Here is a 26,419-nt window from a genome sequence, read left to right on the forward strand (position 1 = left end):
GTTCAGAAACTACATTCTTTCACACAAAAACAGAAAAACACAGAACACAAGTTCATTAGTTTTTTATACATTTATTTTACATTGCACAATCATTTTATATATATATATATATATATATATATATATATATATATATATATATATATATATATATATATATATATATATATATATATATATATATATATATATATATATATATATATATATATATAATATCTACAGTCTAATTGTGGCAGCAGATTAAGTCAGGACATCCATGGGAAATTCATCTTTACTAAAACTGTACAAAAAAAATACTGCAACTCCACAGATATTCATCCCAGAATACAGGCTGAGAGATGGACAAACAGGTGTATGTTGGATGGACGATGGAGGGGGTAAGGGGTGCGGTATCAGAACCCCACCCCCCCACCTGCACAGTGCTGTAAAGCCGAGCAAAAGCCTTTATGCAGCAGCTTGTACGCAAAAGCCAGAAAATCTTGGACGCACACGTACACACCACCAAATGTAAACGTCTCATTCATGTTTATCATGTGGGTAAATACAAATGTTGGAATAATACGCGTTTGTAAACACTTAACATCATGCATCTGTCCATGTGCAACGAGATTATGGGCAACCACCTTGTCTCGCCCCGCAGGTTGCCAACCCCTGCTTTGAGGAACCCCGAAGCACTTGAAAAGACGAGGCCAAAAAAGTGGGAAAAAAAAAATTCTGCATTGAGTGTGAAAAGAGGAAAAAAAACCCTCTTCAAGTTGAGTCATTCCATCCTAAATAATGAATTTTAAAGGTATTCTTTATGATCTCTCTCTCTCTCCCTCCCTATATATATATATATATATATATATATATATATATATATATATATATATATATATATATATATATATATATATATATTAAACACACACACATATACACAGTATAGCAAATGACATTGGCAAACGACAGAGATGAGCATAGATAGGTTCTCGTGTTTTGGTCCTCTCACAACGACAAATAAAAAGTAGAAAAACAGTGCAAAACGCACATTACATGGCTGCTGCTTGGCATGAGTTTGTCAGTACTCAGTGGCTTTCAAAATGAGCTTCTTTGTGTTGTTTTTGGCATGAATGATTTGGTGGTGGGAGAAAAAGTGAAAATCCAAACAGTGTTGTATTTATGAGAATTTCTTCCCATGTTTTTAAACACAAAGAAAAACAAAGGAAACCTAACAGTTTTTTTGTATTTTGTTGAATTTTCCCAAACTTCCAACATCCACATCCATATGAATAAAGCGAGCTTTGTTAAATTTTCCGCAAGCACGCAAAAACAAAATTTCTGACAAATATATGGAAAAGCATTGTTTTTTTTAAGCATTTGTATTTCCAAATCCCAACATTGTCATTGTATTTTCAATGATTATTCCTGGTGGTTTATAGCAACAACCAACACCAACCAAACAGAAACTTCCTTTTTTTGTCTGACTCACAGAGGCAGAAAAGTGCTGTCCTGTTTGAGAATTTTTCTAAACTTCTTGCAAATAAAAACAGCATTAAAAAAGTGGTGTCATGTCTACAAGAATTTTCACTAACTTCTCATTTTAACTCTGGCCCTAAAACCAACAGAAATGTGTCAAAAATCCAAATTGTGTCATCATATTACAAAGAATTCTCCCTGCCTTCCTACACCAAAAAAAAAAAAAAAAACTACTCAAGTGGGCTTTTATTCTTGTTAGGTGACTCTTTAGGCAGAAAAAAATACAAAATCATTATGTTTACAATAATTTCTCATAACTGATGATACAGATTCCAATATTTGGATGAATAAATATGTCAATAAGTTGACAATGGAAAAATAGACATCCATTGACTATTCTCAAATGCAGCAGAAGGTAAATGGTTACAATTACTTTTTTATTGTTGTATGTTAATGTTTTGATCTGCCACAATAACACCCATCCATCCATTATCTGTAGCCGGTTATCCTCACAAGGGTCACAGGCATGGAGGTGCCTATCCAAGCTGACTTCGGGCACTAGGCGGAGGACACCCTAAATTGGTTGCCAGCCAATTGCAGGGCACACACAGACGAACAACCAGCCACGCACCCAATTACAGTAAGGACAATTTAGTATGTCCAATATACCTGCCCTGCATGTTTTTGGGATGTGGGAGGTAGCTAGACTGCCCGGAGAGAACCCACGTGGGCTTGGGGAGAACATACAAACTCCACACAGAAAGGCTGGAGCCAGCTGTTTTCGAACTCAGGTCCTTCAACTGTGAGGCGGACGTGCTAACCAGTGCTCCGCAGAGCCGTCCGGAAAAATAAATGAATAAAATAATTTATTTTTGGTCCCTTAAACGCTTAAAACAGTAAAGCAGAGCATTTGACTGTTTTAGTGTAATACTTTGTCCTCTAATATGTGTTTACTTTGTTGTTAAGTTTTATTGAAAATAAAAAATTAACATTCTGTCAAGAAAGAAAAAAAAAGGCCAGTTTTTGCTGACTTTAAAAGAGCTATTATAAGCGCATTAAACCAACAATGAATCGATCGTGCTTAAGGTCTTGCATCAAATATGCTGACTAACCTTGTTTTTTAAATCCTTTTTTTGGGGTATGTGGAATTAGGTGAGGAAAAATCCAAACAATGTCATGCTTCCACGAATGTCTCAACCTATTACACAAATATATGGGCAAACAAAAGATAAATTATACTCAATATCATGAAATTAATCTCTTTGGTGTTACACAGAAGAAGATGGCCGCAATCTCTCATCAAATTTGTTTTCTTATATACAAATATTTGGCAGCGATAATCACAACAAAACTCACAAAGATGTACGTCCGCAAATAGCAGCCTGAAGGAGGGTCAAGAAAAAGCAATGCTGTAAATATAGGGTCCATACATACACACGTCCCTGAATATATGTATGTTCGCAAACACGCGGCAAAACAGCTAGGTTAGCAGCATTGCGTCAGCAAAGGCAAAAAAGAGAACTGCTGAACGAGCATGGCCGACTGTGGACCAATCGATCATTAGTTAAAAAAAAAAACAAAGAACCTCAACTGAAGGAAAAGAAAACTCACCAGTAATCTTCACGGTTAGCGTGAGAAGTAGCTAAAACATACATTTCCGCAATCTAATTCCCCTCACATAAAAGCCCTGCAAATGAATACAGTGAATACCATCTGGCTGTTTCCAGTGTACCTCATAGCCCATTCCTCCCTACACAGTATTTTTAAGCATTTTTTGGGGACTGCCACTGAATGCCGTCCAATTGGCGAGCAAAGCTTCTTTTGCCTTTGAACCTGAACACATCCAAAAAGTGTACTTCAGCTCCAAAGTGGCCATTTTGCAGGTGAAAGAGGCTTTAATGTAAACTCACCAACAGAGGCGTAAACATCTCCAGAAAATGTCTCAGTTTTTTTTTTCTAACTGTGCAATTATTTCATGATTAATACAAAGTAATGCCCGGATGACACAAGTCTTAAATGATCAAACAAACGTCTTGTGTGTCCAGATAAATAACAATTTCGACATGTCATGATAAATAACCTAACAAACCTCTCATGTGCCCTGATAAACAAATAAATGTGTGTCCTGATAATCATCTAAGAAAATTCTTGTGTCCTGAAACATAACTCTCATGCGTTCTGACAAATAAATGTTGTGTTCACAGAAAAAAAAATTAAAGAAACTCTTCCTGTGTTCGGCTCAATCATATGACAAAACTTCTTGTATACCTTGTTAAATAAATGACAAATTTCTCATTTGTCCTGAAAAATCATCTAATAAACTTCAACTGAGCCCAGATAATCTAAGAAGCTTCATGTGTGTTCTGATAAATAATCAAAATTAAATCAGAGCAAAATGAACAAGTCTACTACCAGCCCTTATTTGGTAGGAGATTCATAAGCTCCCGCTTCATATTCCTAAGTGCTTCAAAATGGCCTTTTCCTCACACATAAGACAAACAAAGACTGAATCCTTCCGACAGACGCCAATATACAATTACTTCAATGATTGGACTTGAAGGACGAGGGGGGAAGGGTCACAGGACGGAATCGTCAGACTTTTACTCCTCATTTAGGTCTCACTCCGGCCAGCGAGGCGAAGCAAATGACCCAAAAAACAAAACAAAAACAAAAAACAATAATAAAAAAAAATGCAACTCCAAAAAGCCCAGAGAAATGAAAACCCTGCCCACTTATAGGCAACTAGAAAAGACAAGAATGACAAAAGATATGCAGCTCCTTAGCCATATCCGTGTGTGTGTACGTGCGTGTGTCGTGTGTGTGTCAGAGATGGAGTGCCTGCGTAATTACAGAGTCCAATGTTCTCCTCCAGGCCTTGTCCTCCATCATCAGAGCTGGTACCACTTCTTATCTTTGTACTTTAGCATCATCTGAGAGACAAAGACACAAATCAGTGGTCAGGATGAACAGTAAAACAAAAAAAAACAAAAAACAAAACAAAGCAATAAGAAACAAAAAAAAAAAATCTACTTGAATTAAAGTTTAACAGCCCATTATCCTTATATGAAAAACTATTAGAAGTGGTGAGCGTACATCATGAGCATGCTTGGAGAAGGACTCTGCGCTGGCCATCATGGCGGCCGTCCTCTCCTCCAGCTCGCCCAGCTTCTGCCCTCGCTCGTCCAGCGCTACCCGTGCTCGAGCCAAGTCGCCCACCACACCTGATGCAGCGCCTTTCATTCCCTCCATGTTGCCCGGGCCGGGGATGTGCTGGGCCAGGCTGCGGGAAGCCTTCCCGGACGCAGTTTCGCCAACTGCCGGGAGGTGAAAAAAAGCTGTCAGAAATGGTAACAGATATTTATTTTAATCAAGGGGAGCACTCACAGAGATCTTCCCGATCCAGAGACTGAGCCCCTCCACCAAAAAGACCTTTGAAGAAACCTCTGTTGGGAGCTTCTGGAGTCTCCACTGGTGTGAACAACTCACTCAGCATCTCCTTAAACGAACACGCAATAAAAAGCAATACATTAGGTTTCCTTTGAAATTTGAAGGGCTTTCATGCAACTCCATTAGAGAACCAATCTTCCAGTGTACAATTCATTCAAAGATTCGTTGTCATCATCCCATCATAGGCAGTATTATTTTGTCTAGTTCTACAGGCCTTGGCCTCTAGGGGCAGTGTGTATAGGCAAGCCGATAACACAACTTTATTAATATTATTTTTTAGTATTATTTTCAAAACTGCCCTAACAATTGAATTTTCACTCCAGGGATCAAAAAAAGTATTATATGTATTTTAACCTATTTTAATGGCCCCAGCAATTAATGGTACCTGGAGGTTGTCGCAGGTCTCCTGGCTGTAAGTGATTCTCTGCACCTCAGTGGGGGAGGTGAGGTACAGTGCCTGGCCCAGATTGGAGAAGCAGAATGTCCGCGCTATCCGCATGTCTGTCAGTGGCAGGTAGTTGACGTCTAGGAGGGGCCGCAAACTTGGCAAGCTGCAGATACAAAAGAAAATTGTTGGGACGCAAGTTACACATTGACAAAGTTTGACCGAACCATTCATCCATATGTATAGCATGCCTCTGACAGGCCCTTTGCAGACCTGCATTATTTTAATATGATCTCATATGATAATAACATGATGACCCAAAGTTTAGATTTTTTTTGACATTATACAGTCATCCATTGATCGTACCTGAGCGTCATAATGTGTCCGTTGGCACAGAAGCAGGCAATACAGTTGGCTCCGGCCATCTGCACAACGTCAGCCCTCAGCACGAAGGATGACTCGGTGATGTTGTGTTTGTAGACACGCGTCTGGGAAGGCATGGCCACCACCTTGGCTTGCTTCTCCGAGCACAGGACAGCGAACTGCGAGTCCTGGCCCTCCTGCGATGAAGGCGGCGATGCTGGCCGGCGCCACCGGCTCTTCTCCTTCTCCTGCTCCTCGTCGGAGGCGTTGGGATCGTACCATGGCTCATAGGAGGCGGGCAACAACACTCCGGCAGCATCCAACAGGGCCATTGTTAAGATGCCTCCTTTGAGTCTGGCCACTGTGCCTTCAAATGTCAACATATATTTTTTGTCACAATTAATGTAAAAACCTTCTAATTCGCCTGAATAGTAGATTCACAGTTAAGTCATAAACATGATGAATATTCAATTATTTTGCAAACAAAAATGTCAATGGGAAAAGAACGTTTTAGAATTTAGATTTTAAGTTGGCATTAGTGAAACATTAAATGATCTGAAAAAACATGTTTCTGAACATTTGACTGGGGGTTGCTTGATGAGTTTTCATTTTGAATTAATTTTTTGAGGCTGGATGAGGAATGGAGTAAGGTCTAAATGAGGCTGGTTATTAGAAAAAAAAAACTATTGCAAAAATGTATCGTTTTATTCATACGACCCAAACAAGATGTAACATATAACCCAAAATGTTGAGCTGGTCCCTTTCCCACCAAAATTAGGTTATTTTTGACCCAACTTATTTCAGAGTATATTTTCATCGCGTTTATAGTCCAAACATGTCTACGATAAATTTAATGTCAGGTAGATTTCTATCATGATTACCGCAGGAGGAGATTCCAACTGGCTGCATGAGCCTCTGATCATCGCCGGGGGGAAGGCTGATGGCCAGCAACATGACGGAGCCCTGGGTTGTGCCCACTAGCACGCAGGGACTGGGCGCGCCGTCTGCCGACTTCCTGGGGAAGGTCTCACAGAAGCATAAGGCGCAGATGGCCTCGCGGGACTCCCTGTCGATACTGGTCACACTGGAACTGCGTGAGCGGCTGAACGAGTTGTCCTTGGAATCTGCATTAAAAAGAGATGAGAAAAACAAGATGTCTTGTGAGTAGGGGGATGCTATGTGAAGAGGTACAGCGTGGACACTTTTCGGGCAGGGCAACTAAAACGAGTTTCGAAACATCATTTTTAAGTAAGGTGTATTGAGGACACACCAAAGAGAGGTTAAAAAGTCTTACTTTCCACAGAAAATTTGGAAATCTTTGCGAGTCAAAAGTTTTTGGGAGAATTACGTTCATTATATTTTGAGGAACGCAGGTACAGTAGAATATTAAATGATTTTTATTTTTTTTCATTTCAAGCTACATGGCAGTAAGATTATGATGGTATTTTTGTTTCAAGAAAATACCCCATTTAAGGACATTATTTGATAATATATCTTTTTTTTTTAAAGCTATTGTTGATGTTGTTTCCTAAAAAAAAAAATCCTAATATATTATACTAATTTGAATTCAAGACAACACAACAAAATAAACCTGTACTTTTTGGGGGATGCAAGGTTGAAATTTTATTATGAAGTTATTATGTTTACATTTAGAATATAGCGACACGACAACGTGTTAATGATTAACCTTGTTTTGTGAGAAATTCATAATGTGTAAAAGAAAATACTAATCAGTCGATTAACATTTCACATAAAAGGTAGAATGAATTCACTTGTTATGATTCAAGATATGATGACTTAACCTTCTAGTCTAGAACTGTCCCAAAAAAAAAAATCTTATAGTCCCCCTTTTTTACTAAATTGGCAATCCCACGTGGCAACAAACGATGCAAGGAACCTGCAGAACCGGTCACAAAAGAGCACCAGCACCAGCAAGCCAATGAGGAAAAACAACAACAGGATCGCTCAGGTGCAGCTGAATTTTCTCCAAACCCAAGTGCATTAGCGCCACCATGAAAGAATGGAAGCCGACCCGCCCCCGTGACATCGGGGGTTAGTAAAAGGTGCCCCGCTTCCGCCAGCAAGCCAGCCAGTCAGAGCTCGGCCACTGGTACACTCACTTATGTTGTGTTCTGAGTTTGTTGTGGGGAAGGCCAGCCTCACGCTCTTGCGCGTTGACGTGGGCGTGCCGTTGTGAGTGTAATAAAAGCGTTTCCTGGACGAGAAGGAATGCCACTCTTCTTGCCATGTAAACACATACGTGCACACATACACACACCACCTTACGTTGCTTAATGCTTGATTTTCAAAAAAAACACCTGACAAAAAGGGGAAAAAAATGTAAAACAAGATCACTGGCAGCTCAAGCTTACCCGTGTTCGGTTTTTGCTCATTAGATGAGCTAATTTTCCGTGACATCCTAGCTGAAACACAAACACAAGACACCTCTTTTGTGATGGGACACAGGTGGTGGGGAAAATAACATGTTTTTGAAGGAAAGATGATTTTAGTTGTATGGCACAAAAAATATCAATGCTTTCTTTTGTAAAAGGTGGTGATATTACATTCGGCAACTGTTAAGAGTTTTTATTCTACAAATGGAACCTGACCATTTACTGCAAAGCACATATAAAGATTCAAGAGTTTTTTTTTTAATATTCTAACTGGGGAGAAAAAAAGATGCTCACTGTGTAAACATGTTTCTTGGACAATGGGTTCAAGTGATCTTAACTCTTGTGAAAGCTACTTTTTTGGAAGGTTTGGAGCTTACACTATCACAGAGAGCAAAAGTCTGTGGGTCAACCGAAGTGTTCACAAACAGCTTGAAATATGGACAATCCTGCTTGGACGACATCGGGCAGGCAGTGAATTAAGCACACACACACACACACACACACTTTCTTAGGATGACAACCCACAAAAACACCACTTTTTGTCAGCGATAGGGATAGGATCGTTTTACAATATCACAAATGTAAATATGGGCCATCTCCTTCGACTGTAAATTTTCTTCAAGGGAGACTGATCGTCAGCGCAATTGTGGCTGGCCATTGAGCACCCTGATGCAACCACAGCAAGGCAACGGGTAACTTATTCAGCTCTAAAAATATTATTCTAAATGTCTATAAATTATGGTATGGTTCGATACTGAAATGAATGATTTCAATCCACATTATTAACCATTTTTTCCCTAGCACTAAAAATATTACTCTTAATGTTTCCTAATTACGGTGACAGTTTGGTTCTGCTGAATTTAGATTAGCTCTTGGTTGCATTGTGCACTTGTCAAACACCAAAACAGCTACCAGTTTCAGTCTTATCACCACCCTTTCACAATTATTAAAAGGCCCTGTAAGATGAAAAACAGCCAGAAGTCACGCTTGATTACACTTCAAAGAATACAGCCAAGAGGAAGAAGGATCAGGAAGAAGCCAAACGGTAATTCTTGACACTATGGCAGCCCCGGAATCACTAAGTACTGCTCATTCAGATGTTGAAAACACACTGAAGCTTTAAAGGTCAGGGTGACGATTTCATCAGGTCAGTTAAAATTCATATTTTCATTGTCGTCATGTTTTGTGACATACATGTCATTTAGAGTAAGTTGTCAACCATAGAAGAAAAATGATGTTTTAATTGTGTATTCCAAATGTTTCCAAACCTACCAAAGCTTGAGGCATCAAAAGGTATAGCTACTATATCCACCGCTAAGGTTACTGAATGTACCGTTATACTAGCTAGAAAGTAGGCTGCACCAAAGAGACACTGCATATCTTCCTGCTACATGGAAATCTCAATGGCGATCAATGTTTTTTAATTCAAGGAGAAAGAGATTTTGAGACGCAGGAGCCAACAAAGCCTCAAACCTTCACCAACAGAAGGTGCTAACGCACTGTGTAAAGTCGTGAAATACCAATTCGCAAGTCTTCTGTGAGGTCACAACTGTGGAAATACCCCAAAGATTCAAGAGCGGGTGATTCAAACAGCAGAGGACACATTCTGAATTGTATTTAGTTATTAAACTGCTGTATACCTACAATTCAACCACTTTATTTTGTCAGTTATGCCTTGTAAAGTAATTCAAGAGGTCGGCACACCCTGACCTTTAAGCAGGTTTTCCTTGTTTTTATGTGAATAAAAAACTGCACAATTTCACACTAGTTTGTTTTTTTGATGGAATTAAATTCAGCTAAACTGGACAGAAAACCTGAAGCCTGAAGGGGAAAAGATCATGCAATTATAAGTCATTGCCGCCACAAATCAGACCCCGAAAGCGAAATTAGTATTGAAAAACACTTTTTGATTTCACAACTTGCCGCTCATCGTCACAGAGGCATAGTGCGTGTTAGCAGGCCGTCAATCAAGGGAGAGAGAGAGACGCAGGCAAAACACACTCACACATATGCACACACGTGTGACTGATACAGTACCAAAGTCATTGGCAACCGTCTTGGAAAAGCGTCTGCTTTTGTATTTCACTGGAAACAGTTCACAGGGAGAGACATGTCACATGGCTGTGAACCACCACACACAAAATATTCACCGAAGTTGATAAACACATGCACTGACATACAATACATATAGTATATACTGCGCACACACACACACACACACACACACACACACACACACACACACACGCAAACTGCAAAACAGTACCCTTTTCTATGAACTTGGTCTTGCGCTCGTCATCAGAATTGAAGGGCGAGTTTGATCCTAAGTGATGGACAGCAGTTTAAAACACACACACATTCAGGTGCACAACCACACACTCACATACCATCTGCAGAAGTCATTAGAAGCTCACCTGAATTGGGAGACTTGCAACGCTCCTCTGAGGCATTGGACCCATCATTGGAATCACACAGGGCTGAGGAAAAAGAAAAAAAAACGTCAGCAAAACAAGGCCAATGTAGCACTCAGGTTCTGAAGTGACAGTCGAATATACCCAACATTAAGAAGGGACGAATTTAAAAAAAAGGCCTTAATCATAGAACAGGAAATAAAAATGGAAAGTGGATCGCTGAAAGATGAACAAAAGAATTTAAAAAATGTGCTGCTTTTTAAAAATCTTGACATTCCTGGGCCTTTGTTTGGGTTGATCTCATGATGTCACCATAAATATACTGGCGATGACAGGATGAGGAATTTACTACAAAAGACAGTGACTCAAATTCATGGAGCTAACCCTTCTGCAAAGGAGGGAAAATCCCAAAGTGACGACCCCCTTAAAATGTCAATTGCCCGAACGAAACACTGTGCCTTGGCATCCAGTAGCTGAATATTTCAGAAAATAGCAGAGGTTCTGTTTGAAAAACTTTAAGAAGAAGCAAAAGGGTGAAAAAGCATTATTGCACTGTAATCATTCTTTGTGGAAAGGTGGAAGAAGGAAAAAAAAATAGCGACCAATCCTCAGGCTTCCCACTAATTCTATTTGAAGTTATAATAATTAAAATAAGACAACCACTAATTATCAACAATACAAAAATATGTCTATCGGTATTCTTTCTGTTCACTTTGACCAACTGCAGATTACTTAGGATTTAGCTAGAGGACGTCTTAAGGGTGCTACTTCTATAGTACATCTACATAAAACAGGTATCCTCAACTGATGTTTCGACTTACTGATGTTTGTCGAGTGCAGCTTTTTCACAGACTCAGAATACACGAGAGAAACTCGGGACATGAAAGACATCGCTGCCCTGGGGATATCTTCACCAAATCATATAGAAAGAAACAAGTGAAGACAGGTGTGCGGCTACAAACTACACACGTCTGTAATAACTTTAAGCTAGTTTAGGTATCTTCTTTTCAACATTGCCCTTTTTTAAATACATAAGATGGTTTAAAGAATTCTTACTTATTTTTATACAATAGCGTTATTTAAACATCTTTTTAGTTTGCGCAAATATTTTTACAGAAATGAAGACAAAAGAAATATATATATATATTTTTAGAGATTCCTCGAAAAAAGCTTGAAAATTCACGGAGGAGTAGATTCTGACCTTTTCCAAAACCTCCACAATGAAAAATGGATTTGATGAATACACACGTCATCGGCAGTACACAATTAAATTCCAGTTGACAAATACAAACATCCACAACAGTGAATGAATTAAGATGATTTGATGAGTAATTACTACAATTATTACTGATGGACAGCTAAACGGACGAAATATTAAAAAAACAGTATGAGGGAGAGCCGTTGCAAGCATGTGAAAAGATGGCTGACCTCCAGAGGGCTGGCGGGCTTTGCGTGGCGAGCAAGGCTGCCTCTGGTAGGGCTCTGATGGGCTGTACAACTCTGAGGTACCCATGTTAAGCAGCAGTGTTTTCTGGAGGTAGTCCACCACTGCCAGACCATTGCTGTTACCAAACACCACCCTAAAAACACCAAAGATCAAGATAAAAGTAATATATTACATTATGCAAACGCGTGCGTTGGACATGCATTCAAAAGTTAAGACAAGGTCAAATTAAATTTAGCTGTTTTAGCGCATTTTTGGAAGATTGAGATGCATGTGAAGGATACTTGATAAATACTCACAGTCCATACGAGGAGTTTATGGCCAAGCTAGTGATCTGCTGAGGTGGCTCCCCGCTCACCCACACCAGCTGCACTACCAGCTCCACCTGGTAGCCTGGAGACTGCTTCAAAGGGGAGCTGCGCACCCTGAATGCCAACACAATAGCAGGCCACACCGCTTAACAAACACATTTCAGTCCATCGATTAATGCCGTTTATAACACTTGTATAGACTACATTGCAAGCTTTTCACTAGCAACTAGGCTGCCAATTGTGGGGAACATGTGACACCATGCACTTTTTGTGGAGAAAATAAGTAAATAAATATTTTGTTTAAGATTTTTTTCCGCTGATCCCCAGCATTTTGGGCCATATATTTATGCTTTTTGCCAAAATCGAGCCTAAAGATTTACAGAGACGGCTACGACGAAAGAAATAACAATTTTAAAGAATGACTTTCATATCCCAGTAGAGCAAATTTTCTTAAAATGACAAGAAAGTGTACATTTTTATTTTCATTTGTAGTTCCTGGTCATAAAATGGGCACAAGAGGGCCATTGCAGAATTATGTTCTCCTTACTGAAGGCAGGGTATGTTGTCTCGCGGTCCATCCGCTGAAGAATTGTTGCAGTTTCCGCCGGCGGAGTGTTGCATGGAGGCAGTAGCAGGGGGCTCGCCCTCCTGAGGACTGGGGGGTATCGATGAAGGCTGCGAAGGAGTATGCTCCCCGGCGGCGTCTGGCGATTCCACGTCGCTCAGTTCGCACTGCATGCGTACTTCCAAGAGCTAAGTAATAACAAAACACAGAAATATGTCTGTCAGAAGTGCTGATTTGTAGAATGACTGAAAAGGAATTGAAAATAAGCCGTTGACGTTAATAAAATAATAGATTAAAAACTGTAATAACGCTAACAAAAAAAAATTATAAACAGAACAAAACAAAAAAGATGCACACTATCAGAACAACAAAATGTGAACCCAAATGGCTGGGATTGCTGTACAGTATTTCTGAAATCCTTTCTCTTATACTGCAATAAAACTATACCAGAAAATTTCCACCCTTTTTGCAAACATAAAAAGATATGCAATGGAGAGGATTTTCCCTATTCCCCATGCCAATTTTTAATTTTTTATTTTTTATTTTTGTGCTCACCTGCACATTGGCAGCTGTGACTTCCTGCCTGCTAAAACGGTAGACGATAACGTGCGCTGACACGCCAGCCACACACAGCATCCTGCTCTCAGGGCACCAGCACAGCATCTGGATAGCAAAGGGGTCCTCCTCCACGATCTCTGTGTTGGCCTTCTCTTCTTTGCCACGTGCCCTCTCGAACACCTTGGCAGTCTTCAGCTTATACAGTACTTGGAGCATCACTGTGGCGAGAAGCGGTGCATTGATGGGTTGCCATGGTAACAAGCAAATTATGCAATGGCGTGTGCAACAACAATCGAAGTTTAGTTGTCCTAGGCTGAAGACTACTTGAAGGAGACTTTCCTTTGTTTAAATGTAGTGGTTGTATAAAGTAGAAGTTAGTCTTAAGTTGATTATTCCTTTTGGGAGGTGTTAATGTAAGCCATTAACTTAATGATTGCTTGTGTGCAGAGTGTCAGGATGACAGAGAGGTGCTTACTTTTCTTAAGTTATTGATTACTTGAGGGAAGAATTTATTGGACTTCAATTGATTGCTTGTCTTTTTGTCAGAGAGTGTGGTGTTTATCTTAAAAGTTGATTGAGAGGGGTTTATTTGTGGCTATTTGCTAAAATTTGTTATATAAAATGAGCACAGGCTTGATGGTAATAATTGTTTGCCATACTCTTAAAATAAGTACACTTGGCAGTTGTTTATGAGTATTAAATAGATGGTAATTTATTTTTCAAGTTGTGGATTGCCTGAGGGAGAAGTTTTTTTTTTTTTTTTTTTTTTTTCCCCCCCCACATTTTGATATTTGGTTTGCGGGAGGCATGTATTTTTCCTAATCTGATGATGGATACAGGAAGGTGTTAATGTGTGCTTAAGGGAGGGGTTTATGAATGCTTGAGAGATGCATTTTTCTGTCTGAAGCTGCTTGCTTGAGGGACGTGTTTGTCCACTTACGTGCAGAAGCATCCCAAAATTTGATGGAGCCGTCAGCATGTCTATTTTTGGAGGTAAAGCACAAACGTCAATGATGAAGGTTAAAATAATTAAGTAATTAGGTTCACATGAGTATCTAATATTTTATGAGTAATCACGCACCCTGTGATAATGATTTCGGGGTAACTTTGCGTGCCCTGGCCCCAGTTTCCCCCACTGATGGGCCAATCCTAGACACATTAAATCAATCATGAGTGTATTCACTATTATGTGAGCACAAGTCAAGAGCAAGGGCCCACCTTCTTGCTGTAGCCTTGCCTCTTCTGCCGAGTGCCCACCGAGTAAAGTGCAGGAATGAGTTCGGCCGGGCAATCAGCAAAGTACTCGCAGCAGGTCACCGGGGACTCGTGTATGCTTAGGGGATAGGGATTCTCAAATATTGGGTACCCAATCTGTCCAAGGTCGATGACGACCAAATCCTTCTCCAGGAGGACCACCACGGCATAAGGCTCCTGAAAATCTAAAAAAACAAAACAACGCATCAAATTAGTAGAAATGGAAATGATACTATTGCATGGGCAGTGACTTGAGGCTCACCGTTGGGATACGGTGTCTCACACAGTGTAAGGAAATCCACAATGGGGAAGTCCATTTCCAGGACGGCCGTGCTCTTCCCGTGCATCACTGTCAGACAGGCTCGTCGACCCACAGTGTCATAGGACAGTCCACCGGACAAAACCATAAACGGGTCTCTGTGTTACGGGAGGTATTAAAAGTTGTTTTAGTTTGTCTTTGGGTGATTGCTTAACTCATTCACTGCCATTGACAGCTATAGATGTAAGAGATCTTTTTTTTTTTTTTTTTTTTTTAACCAGGCTGGCGTTGAAATAGTTAATTGACTATATAGTAAATCACTGAAAATATGTTCAACAAAACAAAATGCATCACTTGCAGTAAATAACTTACTTCATCTACAGTCATCACGGAAGACTACTTAACTCATTTATTGCCAATGACTGCTAGATGCAGTCTTATTGGGATGGCAGGGATGAGTTAGGAAAAATATTAAGTTTGTCTTAATATAGTCTTGTTTATGTCTTGTTTTTGTCCTATTGCTTATGATTGAGGGTTTTTTTAAGGGACGCTGTGTAATATTTGGACCACTTTTCATTAAAAAGGAAAAAAAAATACACGATTATACATTTCAAAAACTTGCAAATAAATGTGTTCTTAACGGCGAAGAGTATGTCTTAAATATAATCATAGATTAAATTATATTACATGGTGGGTGGCACTTCTCCGAAGCCTGACATGTTTGTTATTGTTACAGACAATGGTAAATGCAGCACCTCCTGCTGTCCATAACGAGAAACTGTCAAATCTTACACAGTGTCCCTTTAAAGCCGTTTATTATTGTTATTTTTGCTGCACTGTACATTCTTTTACGTAGCTATCCTATTTCTATAGTTTATTTTTAAATGTTTTTAGTTTTAATCATGTAAAGCACATTGAGGACCCTGTGTATTAAATGTACCATATAAATCAAGGTTGACCAAGTCCGGTCCTCGAGAACCACAATCAAGCCAGTTTTCAATATCTCCCTTCAACCAACACACCTGATTCAAATGATCAAGGTTGTGACCAAGAATCTGCGAAGCATTCTCATGAGCTAATCATTTAAATCATGCGTGTTGGTTGAAGGGAAACATCAAAAACAAGGCTGGTTTGTGGCTTGAGAGGACTGGACTTGACCACCCCTGATATAAATAAAACTGCCTTGCCTGAGGATTTTTTGAGGAGGTGTTTTCAGCACATTCAGCAGACATGCCCACAACATGTGACACGAGGGCTTAATTTTATTTATTTGTTTTAAAAATTTTGGAGCCTATTTTTATTCGGGCTGATTTTTTTAATGCATTAAAAATTGGCAGGCTTGTTAACAACACTATTCTCTGTAGTGTGTCAAATTTACAAGACATTTCATTTGCACTTTACAGGGACTTGAAATGGACAGTTTAGCATTTATTGGAATCAGGGCATGCTGACTCATGAGCCTCGCCTAAGAGCTCATAGCAGATTCACAAAATCACCTACAGTAAATCATTTGCCTGGAGCTACGGACAGAATTACTGTTGTGACAGATATTTAACAGCTTTTTACCAGCTTTCATAATGCGCTTGGAACACGTGGGCTGTTGTGATAGAATAACAGGAAAGGCTTCATTCTGGACAGGATGTGGAAGTCAGGTCGTGAGTAAAACAGGATGGGTGTGTTGGTGGCACTTACCCTGCCCTTATGGTTTTGTACTCCACCTTCAGGATGGGCTTGCATGGCTCTGGCTTCTTGCCATCCTTTGGCTGCTTTCCTGGTGTCAAATTGCATTGTGAGAATCAATTCGATGTTGAGCATGTTTATGTTCCGTGTAATTACAGGTGTGCGTGTGTGTGTGCGTGCGTGTGTGTGCCTAACTGTTCCTACCATGCGGCGTGATGATTTGTATTGGCTTGGCGGGGTTTCGTATGCTCCAAGTGGTCAGAGTACCGTCCGAGTGGCTGCAGACAAACTGTTTGCCCTCGTGGTGCCATGCAACCGAGTGGATAGCCTACAAGACGCAAAAGTGAAATCCTCCTCGATAATACACTGAGAAATTCTTTTTGGAGAGGAAGAAAAGGGGTTTTCATTTTGATCTACTGTAGCTAATGTTGTGTATTTGTGCTGTTAGATTTGAAAAAGACTTCTGAAATAACACATTTGCTTCAGAACTCATTTGTATTTCCATTATTTCCAATAGGGAAATTTGGAGGAGGACTGTACCACTTTGAGATGCGACAAGTAACCAAATTATCACATTAATCAATATATATTTTGATAATGATTAATCATTCAGTGACTTTAATTTAACATCATCCAAGTCCTCAAAATGTCAGCCTTTCACGGGTAAATATTCTCAGATTACTATAGTTCTCCATGAATATAGTTTTATTAACAAAGTTTAATTTGATATTAGCACAGGAAGGAGACGACCAATCTACTGGGTCTAAAATTAACTATTCAAATCAGAAAACACATTTTGGAGATTTTACAAAGATTTCAATGAATGCTGTAATGTGTCTATAACATGACCGGAAAGTTTTTGTCACTCAAGTCAGCAAAGCTCAAAGCTGCCGTTTCTCAGGTAAGCCCCTGCCCACCAAAAGTGACGCTACAAATCTTCATGACATGAAGCATTGTCTTGTATTTCTGGTTTTACTGAGGCATTAAGCAACACCGTCGAGACGGAAGTTGAAGACGCAAGCGTGGAAGAACATAACAGGGCCTTACCTCATCATAATTGTAGCGATAGTCAGCTTTTTTGGACTTCAGGTCCCACAACACCACCACACCGCACTCAAATCCAATGAGGAGCTTTGGTGACAAGAACACACATACACAAACACATTTATGCAAGCACGCGGACACACGCACACACACAAACACACGTTTAGTTCTGCGCTAATTTGCATCGTAAAACTTTGATGCAATCTGCGACTAATTAAGAGAGGAAAGCCGACACTGTGCTTTGATGTTAAGCATTTGGTTTGATCCAGTTTGAAGTCCAGAAATATCAATTAGACCAAACTTATCCATGCAGTTAATAAACCCACCTAGAATTTTTTGTGACTTTGTCTCAATTCCATCCAAATACCCCCATTCCCAAAATGGAAATACTTTACGGCCAAACTATAAATCATTTGTCGGCCTTAGCTACATGTCAAGCGAACAGCAGGTGGTTGTTACCTTTCCTTCATCCATGGGGTTATCACTGATGTGCACTACAGGCCCTGGGTGTGTCTTGGTGGATCTGTGCAGCAGTTAAAAGGGAGGAAAGAAAAACAGGTGTCTAAGGTTAGCCGTTGTTGCATTCTCCTCATTAGCATGCAGCTACCGTACCATTAAAAGCGAGTTTGGTGACTGTTTGGACAATAAACCCTAGCATTCACATGCCGTGGTTAGTATTGTTACTCTGGGGGAAAAAAAAAAACACAATCTTTAGTCTCACTTGGAAGGAAGAGCGGCCCAGAGAATAAAGGGAAGGAGGGAAGGAGGGAGCATAAGGTCACTTGAGGGTCCAGGCGAGATTACAGAGTGTGGAGACTGCATCACCGTGGAAACAGAAAGAAGTGTGTGTCTGGTCTAGGAGAAAAGTGTCGCTGACTGCGAGTGCTGTGGTCTGGCTCGGCTGGCTAATGATCTCATTGCTGCTGATGAGTCGATACAGCAGCAGCAGCAGCAGCAGCGAGGAGGAGGGAAGGGGTAAGGGTTGCGGGGGGATGTCCAACAGCAACTCCAACTCAGTAATCATCACAATGTAACACGACATACGTTTCAAGTAAATACATACAGAGGCTTGATTAATCGCAGGTGACACATTCCAGATACACTTGTGAAAGTCTAACTACCAACCTTGCCCAACACCTCATAATGCAAGTGGGAATAACTCTAAAACAAGGTTTGAATGAATGACTGCTTTCAGTTAGCAGTATGCTAAATGGTGTCACATTCTGTGAGTAGGACACTGACTGTTAGCTCGAGCATCTGTGCATGAAAGCAAAGAATCAAATCAAAAATCAAATCTTTGAGTTTTAAGGGTCCAGGTGGGCAGGTACACATCTTATAGTCATCTTTTTTGCAGTACATGTCATTAGGAACAGAAATTAATTTCACCAGAAAGATGTTGGTGTATTTCGATCATGGCCATAAGCATAATTAAGGAATACTTAGGAGAAAGGTGTCCCTCGATCCTATACAGCTTGTATCTTCAAAGTACCGGTATAAACAATTATACTTCATTTTAGTTTTTTAAGACAATGGATTAACAATACTTGAATTTAAAACAAAAAAGTACCTGTATATTTCAGTTAGAGTTTTTACGAGGGATGATCCGAGCCGATTCAGAGATCGGTATAGAATCTGATCAAGTTGAAAATGACTTAATCAATACCTGATTGTATTTATTAGAACTAGTGACAATGTCCTCAGAGACAAGCTGTCAATCTGGTTAGCATATATCTGTGTTGTCACGTGAGCAGTTGTTATACTGTTAACATGGTGATTTCAGATGTCAGTATCAAGAAAATTACATTCACGTCAAATTAAAATCTTTTAGAGTGACAAAAAGAATCGATCGGGACGCTTGTTGAGGCTGCAGTATTGGTATTGGTATACAGTATTTTTTTGCACAAGATATGAATAAGTTTACATTAAAAATGATTTTAAATCAATATAGATTATACGTATGCAAACACTAGAATTTTATTAAGTAACTTTGTTATGATCCACATGGCAATTTATGCTAAAAATCACCAACTGCGGGAAGGAAAAGGCAAGTGTGAGTAGTGATGGGCGAAGGGGACACTCACAGTTCGATGGCTTTGTTCCACATGATGACGTAGCCTGAGAGGGTGAAAGATTCCACGTTGACGATATGAATGTTGCCTCTTTCTGTGCCAATGTAAAGCCACTTGCTCTGGAAGGGTAAGTGGCAGTACGTGATTCTGCGGGAAGACATCGGAATGAAAGGTTTGTAGTAAATACCCTTCATAAAATAAATCTCCAACAATATTTGTCTATTTGTACAAAATGGTGGACACAAGCAACACTGTTGAACTGTAAGCACCAGCGACCGGCCAATATTAAATTAGAAGAGCCTTGTTCCGGTTAACACTAATGAAGGGGGCTAAATATAGATCATCACCAATGTTGGACAATAATATATTGGCGTCAAAACTGTTTTCTTCCGACACAAATCGTGTTTTACCTCTCCCTGTTGAATTTGAGTGAATGCAGGATGGCGGGGATCTTTTGCCTCAGGTTCCACAGGTGAATGCTATCATCAGCTAAGGCACTCACTAGCGCCCCCTGAGAAAAGAAACAGCCAAATTACATTCCCACTGATGCTACAGTGCTCTTGTGCAGTTACCATTGACCCTTAAAAGAAAAAAAGAAAACAACAACAAAAATGCAAACATTTCGGAACTATACAGTCCTAAGACTGGGTGTGTTAAAACCGTTTATAATAAATTTGGTCAAAGGAAATTTTTTCACATTTCTAAGTATAAAATGTCATTCAGAGCATTTATTGTCAAAGCAAGTCAAATTTGACGAGAACAGTATTGAAGTACTTAAAAACAAAATTCACACCTCGTTTATGAGAAACTGGAGCTGGATGACACCGGCGCCACTTTCATGTTGACAATAACACTCCACACCTGCACGGCCGAAGCTGCGATTAGGCGCAGTTAAAGAAAGGCATATGTGGACATGAAGTAGAAAATAATCAAATAATACCTTTCAATTACAACTTTGAGGAAAGAAAACTGTCATTCAATTTTTCAAACACTTTAAGCCCTTGTGTCAATCAAATTGTGTGCGTTACTAATTTTGTAAAGTATTTGTGAGTTTCACTGCCGCATTACATCTCACTTTGATCACTAAGCAAGTGGTACCCACAGAAGTGTCCGCCATGCAAACAAATCGAGCGATTGCGCTATAAATAAAACAAGCAGGGGGGGCTCCCGTCTGTCTTGTTTACCGCCGTGATATACGCTATTACGCTTGCTCAGCTCGGTCTCGACGACAGCCATCTGCTCGCTCGATCCGTTGCTGCAACTGTTTAGGTGTCGCCTGCCTGCTAAGGTATCAGAGATGAAAAGAAAATAGCAAGAGGAGGAGGAGGAGGAGGACAAGACGACATGGACACCTGGACTCCCTAGGCCCCAGCAAAAAGAAAATAAAAACAACTTCTGCAAACAGCGGAAGAGAAGACAGTCCAGACAAACAAGCTGCTTCTCCTGAAGGAAGCAGCCAACACATCAGTGTCGCCATCCCTCATTTCAAACCTATCGTTGAGGTCGGACAAAGGTTTAACCAAATTGAGGTGGTGTACTTGAAGGATTCACCAGTGGCCTGTTACAGAGACATACTGAAAAAATGCCTTAAAATAACATTCATTTCCTGTTTCTACCTGCGTTTGACACAAAACACAACAGAAGTGAAATATCGCCACGTCTGTGAACTTTCACAAAGCCTTACGCAATCAGAGATCGAACAAATTGAGGCAAAGTTCTTTAGGTACTCAAAAACTTTCACACAGAGATACTGCAAAAATCTTTGCAAAGCATCCTGGACTCAAAGATTGCCTCCTTCAGACAGAGATGCTGCAAGAAGACCAGACAGCTAGCCACCTGTTTTGGTTTGTTTACATAAAACTCAAGGATAATTGTCATAACTGTGTGTGCTTCCATACCGTAACAAGGCACACCCAAACACAAAAGACAACAAACTGAGACAAGACTCTGGTTTAGTCACTTATCCTCAGGTGCACTGCAAAATTGACCTTTATACCCATTTATTTGCCTTGCAAATACCTTTTTTTTAGAATCCAGATAAATGACAACACACAAGTTGGGATTCACAATGTGACCTGGTCAAGAGATAGCAGCACATGAGAATCATGTGGTGGTTATTGGCTGCTATTTTCTTTTGCGTCTTTTGGTGAGTTTTTTTTTTCTTTTGCTGGTTAGCCTTTTTAGCTTCCTGTAGATATGTGGGTCACATGCTACGTTGCTGATGTTGAAATCCTCGAGAAGCGGAAACACTGAACAGTAAGTTTACCCCACAAGTAGTGCACAGTGTGACTCTTATTGTTGTGATTTGTAAGGAGTTGAATACTTCAGGAGGCCAGCAGAGGTTCCATCAAGACTTCTACCGCTAATAATAAACTTTTTTTTTTAAATGAAAGAGAAAAATTAGGAATCATGGGTCGATACTTTTTTCCCCTCATACAGTCGTTATGACAAAAAAAGGAGAGAGGAAAAAGCATTGAGTCCTGTTTTCACTCATAAATGGAGGGTCTAGAATCCCCATCATGTAAAATCTACTTGTTCACTAAAAGTTTTTTCATCTTGCACAAATTATTCAACTATATTTATTTATTCACTGACATTGACAGCTATAGACATCAAAAATCAATTTTAACTGGGCTGGCAGTGAATGTAAACTAAAACTAATACTAAAATTAATCAAACCTAAATTCAGAAATATTTTAAAAAATAAATTAACAAAAAATGCATTCAAACTAATAATTGGAAAAAAAATTCAAATGAAACAAAAAACTAAAATGAAAAACCCTTAACTATTTTTCGCCTCAAACTGTCCTGTTGTTCAATTCATAATGAAATTGAAGTGATGCCCATTTGCTGTAAAAGGTCAACATTTAAGGCAGCCCATATCTGAGCAAGATTTTAAAAAATGTAGCAGAGGACACATCTTATAAAAGCCGCCATTTATTGCTCGTTGGCACTTCATGGAGCTGACGTCCGCCGAGTGGCGACGGCCTTATGCGAACTACTGGGGGGGTGTCTATGCAGCTTGTCTTTTGATAAATGGACCAATTGCCTGAGCGACAGTAATCCCATTGGCTCCACTTCGCACATCAGGCCCGCACGGAAGCTGCAATGGCTGTGTAAACACAACAGTCGCTTCATCAGGGAACGTGGGTGGGGATGCGTCGAAATGACAGCAGCAGACCAACTCCACACTAAACAGCTCACTTTCTTTGCCATTGCAAGGTCAACTAAAAGAGACCTAACTTTGCTTCTAAAGAGGATTCAACACTACTTTCCAGGTCTTTTCCTGGATTCAAAGTGTACAGTACAGTAAACAGTATGTATATACTAATATGTCTATTTCCAAGCTGTTTAAGTCAGTGCCACAATAGGGACTGAGTACCTTAAGGAGGGCAATTTATGATACCAGTTCTTAGCATGCCTTTCCAGCTATCAAGTGTGAAAAAAAAATATGAATCTTTAAAACTAACAAATTTCTGAAAATGTGTCTGTAAGCAAGCCCTTTTATCCAACTTGATGTAACAGTAGGGCTAATTTATAATAGCTACCTACGCACAACAAGTTCCTCTACCCATGACATGCAACAAGGCTAGATGCAGATCCAAAACGAAAGAACCACTTCAAAGCGATGGCCGATGTGCCATCATGTCAAAGCTAGATTAAAGTTAGTGAACAGTGTTGCGTTTGAACTGTTGTTCCTAATTTTTATGCTCCCGTTATTTTTGACATGCCATCTACTTCCAGATAATTCATATAATTCACATGATTCCAAATTTTAGAAAATAAAAAAAATCATGCTTTCAAAGCAAATATTTTTCTAATTTCCCAAGGTTCCAGTTTACCAAAATTCAACATTTTCCACCCCAAAAAAATCCCCATTAATTCTGAGCTGCAAGAGTTGCATTATTTCTGTTGAAAATTCCAAACATTGAAATCATCCTTGACTATATTTTTGAACTTGACAAAATTTCTACTGACCAAAAAGTTAACATTTTCACCACTAAAATTTCACAAACAAAATACCTAATATTTTTATTTTATTTTTTTAGCAAAGTCAACAAAACAGGTTTCACACCATCTCTTGGTTGTATACCTCTTAGTATTGTGATAATATTCTACCGAGTTGTCAACATGAGTGGGGGTGGGGTCAATTGTATTTGGCCATGTCATACACTACGCTGCTACAATAATTAACGATGTATGTGGGTAGCTTGGTGATGAAATGTTGCACTTTTAATAAAATTGAATCTCTGTGGGCTCTTACTTTAAGTGAGTTGACAGTATTAGTTTCTTATGAACAGCACTTACTTGATTGCTTGATTTCGGGGGCAAAGGCCACAAAGCCCAAGGTAAAGAAATGTCTTCTAGTCCGTCAATTGTGTGGGCTCTCGGCATGAAAGCTTTATATCTGTGTGGCTAGCCTCTACTATGCTGCCTGTACAACCGAACTGTCAGGTTCACTTTTGTAAGGCTGTGGTAGATGAGTATTTTTTTTTTTTTTTTTTTTTTAGTTAAATAGTCTTCCACAGTGGCTTAAACTTGAAATATCAGTACAAGTATGGATTTATGATGATAGATTGGAAAAAACAAAACAAAAAAAAACTGCTGACTCACTTTTGCAGTGCAAATCAAAAAAATAAAAAAAGGATACAGCCTCAAAGCTCCATTCAGTGTCCCGACAGCCAAGATCTTCTGCACAGGGTCGAAGGCCATAGAAGACGGCTGATGTGGGAAACCATGACGCACAGTCTAGGAGAGACAAAGCACACTTCTAATCAGCGCCAGTAAGCATAGTCGTCTGCTGTATGATAAATATTAGCATAACTTAAGACCAAAGAATATGACCTTGAATTAAAACCACAATTTAATTTTACCACAAAAATCTGATTTTGATGTTTGATATTGATATTTTTACCCCAATGCCTTCTACTAAAGTATATTCAATAAATTCTAATTAAGTTTTCTCTGCACTTTCTTTAATCCTGAGATTTTATTGGTTTCTTTCTCTTACCAAACAAGCATTGAAACTTTTTTCCAAGCTTTTTTTTTTTACAAATCAGCTTACACACAAGTAATACTACGTTCAATACCTATACATTTGATGTTTGGCATTCTTGATTTCACCCATACGCAGATTCTGTTTTTTGAATCTTGAAGGTGGTTTGTTTTATTTAAGATCCTTTGAACACGTCCACGCAACAAAACCTTCCCAAATGCAAGCATGACGATTCGAATCAACTACATACAAGTCTGTCAGACGCTTACTTGATAATGACAGAGGGAATTGGCCAGCCCTGCCTATGAATTGGCAGTATGACACACAAGTTCCCTAAAAACACAATTTTAATGCATTTAAGTGCATTGTGCTCTAACTAAACATGCACCTAATTTTGCCTCATTTTTGTTGTTGCATTGCTACTTTTACACGTGTGATATCCAGACTTCAACTACACAAAGAATGCATTAAATGCTAACAAAGACAAGGGATGCAACTCATGAATAAACTGGGGTACATCTTGTACACCTTATAAACAATTTTAGTGCTGAGTACCCAAAGACAACTTATTAAGAAGATGCACTTGAATCATGAGCTTCAGACGTGGGTAATATCATGAGAAATACCAAAGGTAAAATAATAAAAAATATCATTATAAATAGCATGTAGTGCTGCGCATGGAAAATGTACAATTTTCCTGTCTCCACAAATCATACAAGTATGACCACCGCAGCGTAGTGTCAAGTTGACTTTCAACCAGGTAACGAAGCACCGCAGCCCGGCTTAGCGAGCCGACGAGCCCGTCAGCCTAGCCGGGGCTGAAAAAGTGAGCCGGGGGCGACAAGTCAGTGCGGCGCAAACACACTAATTGGCAGCCAGCCATCATACACAAAATCGAGGCGAAAGAACCGGAGAGATTCAAGATAATTTAAGAGTCCGAATACCCCATAATTGGAAGCTACTGAGCAGTCAGAAGGAGGAAGAAACGGGGCACCTTGCAAAGCTGGAAATGCTCCGACTGCAGGCTCTCCGGGACGGCGTCATTCTCCTTGGCGGCCCCCGTCTGCGCAGCCGAAGAAGACGATGACGAAGAGACCGCCGTGAAGCCGTCCAGCACCTTACGAATGTTGAACTTCTTCATTTTCTTTGGCGGAGATGGAGGAGGATGAGGTGACGGGCGGAGGCGCCGCACCGAGCGAGGCGAGCCGAGCTGCCGCCAACTGGCTAGCCGAGGGAGGGGAGGGTTTAGCTAGGCAGGGAGCTAGGGGGTTAGCCGCTAGCTGATTAGCTTGACAAACGTACACTTGTCAACGCTGTTCCGTATCCATCTCGTGGGTTGCGGATGGTGTCGCCGAACTGCATCGACTGGAAGATGACCCCGCGTCGTGGCCAAGCGTTAATCCGGCATTTACGCGGCGCACGATGGCTGTGCTCGAGCGAGAGGCGACTTTCCGAGCCTGCGGTCAGTCAGTTTCTCTGCCGCCCCCCCCTCCCAAAAGCGGTGAGCGGGGCGGAAGGAAGGAAGGAAGGAAGGAAGAAGCTAACTGCTAGCTGATAGCTGCTAACAGGCTACGGAAGCGCGTCGGACTGCGGCGAAGACCCGGATGTGAAAGAGCCGTCTCGCATGCGGTCCAATAAAATAAATAAATAAACAATCATAACAATAACATTAATAATAAATCTAACCTATACATTAATACAACTATACACTAACACAATTATAAAAGTGGTCGTTCTGCTAAAAATAAAACAACAAACAATAATTCCATTAATATTAAA

At 40.0% G+C, this 26,419-nt stretch overlaps 1 protein-coding gene across 6 annotated transcripts; it reads right to left on the reverse strand.

Annotated features, from left to right (window-relative positions):
- Nucleotides 1-256: 256 nt before the first annotated feature.
- On the reverse strand, nt 257-26,156 carry stxbp5b (syntaxin binding protein 5b (tomosyn)). Of its 6 annotated transcripts, XM_088433004.1 has the most exons (29): nt 25,943-26,156; nt 25,635-25,864; nt 24,296-24,393; nt 20,438-20,519; nt 20,055-20,155; nt 19,657-19,791; nt 18,035-18,098; nt 17,579-17,662; nt 16,736-16,859; nt 16,544-16,622; nt 14,855-15,009; nt 14,557-14,777; nt 14,420-14,487; nt 14,279-14,319; nt 13,336-13,556; nt 12,763-12,968; nt 12,204-12,329; nt 11,889-12,040; nt 10,464-10,526; nt 10,316-10,372; nt 10,087-10,134; nt 8,029-8,079; nt 7,777-7,896; nt 6,538-6,780; nt 5,660-6,023; nt 5,294-5,459; nt 4,846-4,957; nt 4,555-4,775; nt 257-4,391 (listed from the first exon to the last, which is right to left on the reverse strand). In XM_088433004.1, exons 2-29 carry the CDS (start codon nt 25,779-25,781, stop codon nt 4,350-4,352), a joined length of 3,591 nt encoding a protein of 1,196 aa, XP_088289130.1. In that variant the 5' UTR covers nt 25,782-25,864; nt 25,943-26,156; the 3' UTR covers nt 257-4,349. The 6 variants fall into 6 exon arrangements, with proteins under 6 accessions (XP_088289130.1, XP_088289131.1, XP_088289129.1 ...); XM_088433005.1 differs by having other exon boundaries at nt 7,777-7,893; nt 25,635-26,156; XM_088433003.1 differs by having other exon boundaries at nt 25,635-26,156.
- Nucleotides 26,157-26,419: the final 263 nt, after the last annotated feature.

Source organism: Hippichthys cyanospilos, chromosome 14 (assembly GCF_059441005.1).
Source record: "Hippichthys cyanospilos isolate Australia breed blue-spotted pipefish chromosome 14, RoL_Hcya_1.0, whole genome shotgun sequence".
In the NCBI taxonomy this organism is placed as follows: Eukaryota; Metazoa; Chordata; class Actinopteri; order Syngnathiformes; family Syngnathidae; genus Hippichthys; species Hippichthys cyanospilos.

Excerpts from the sequence above, each read along its gene's own strand:
- stxbp5b (XM_088433004.1), bottom strand. The coding sequence starts at position 25,781 with ATGAAGAAGTTCAACATTCGTAAGGTGCTGGACGGCTTCACGGCGGTC. Across the intron at positions 10,527-11,888 it reads AGCCCGCCAGCCCTCTGGAG|CCCTGTGTGATTCCAATGAT; the intron begins GTCAGCCATCTT and ends CTTTTTCCTCAG. Across the intron at positions 4,392-4,554 it reads TCTCCAAGCATGCTCATGAT|ATGATGCTAAAGTACAAAGA; the intron begins GTACGCTCACCA and ends TTTGTCTCTCAG.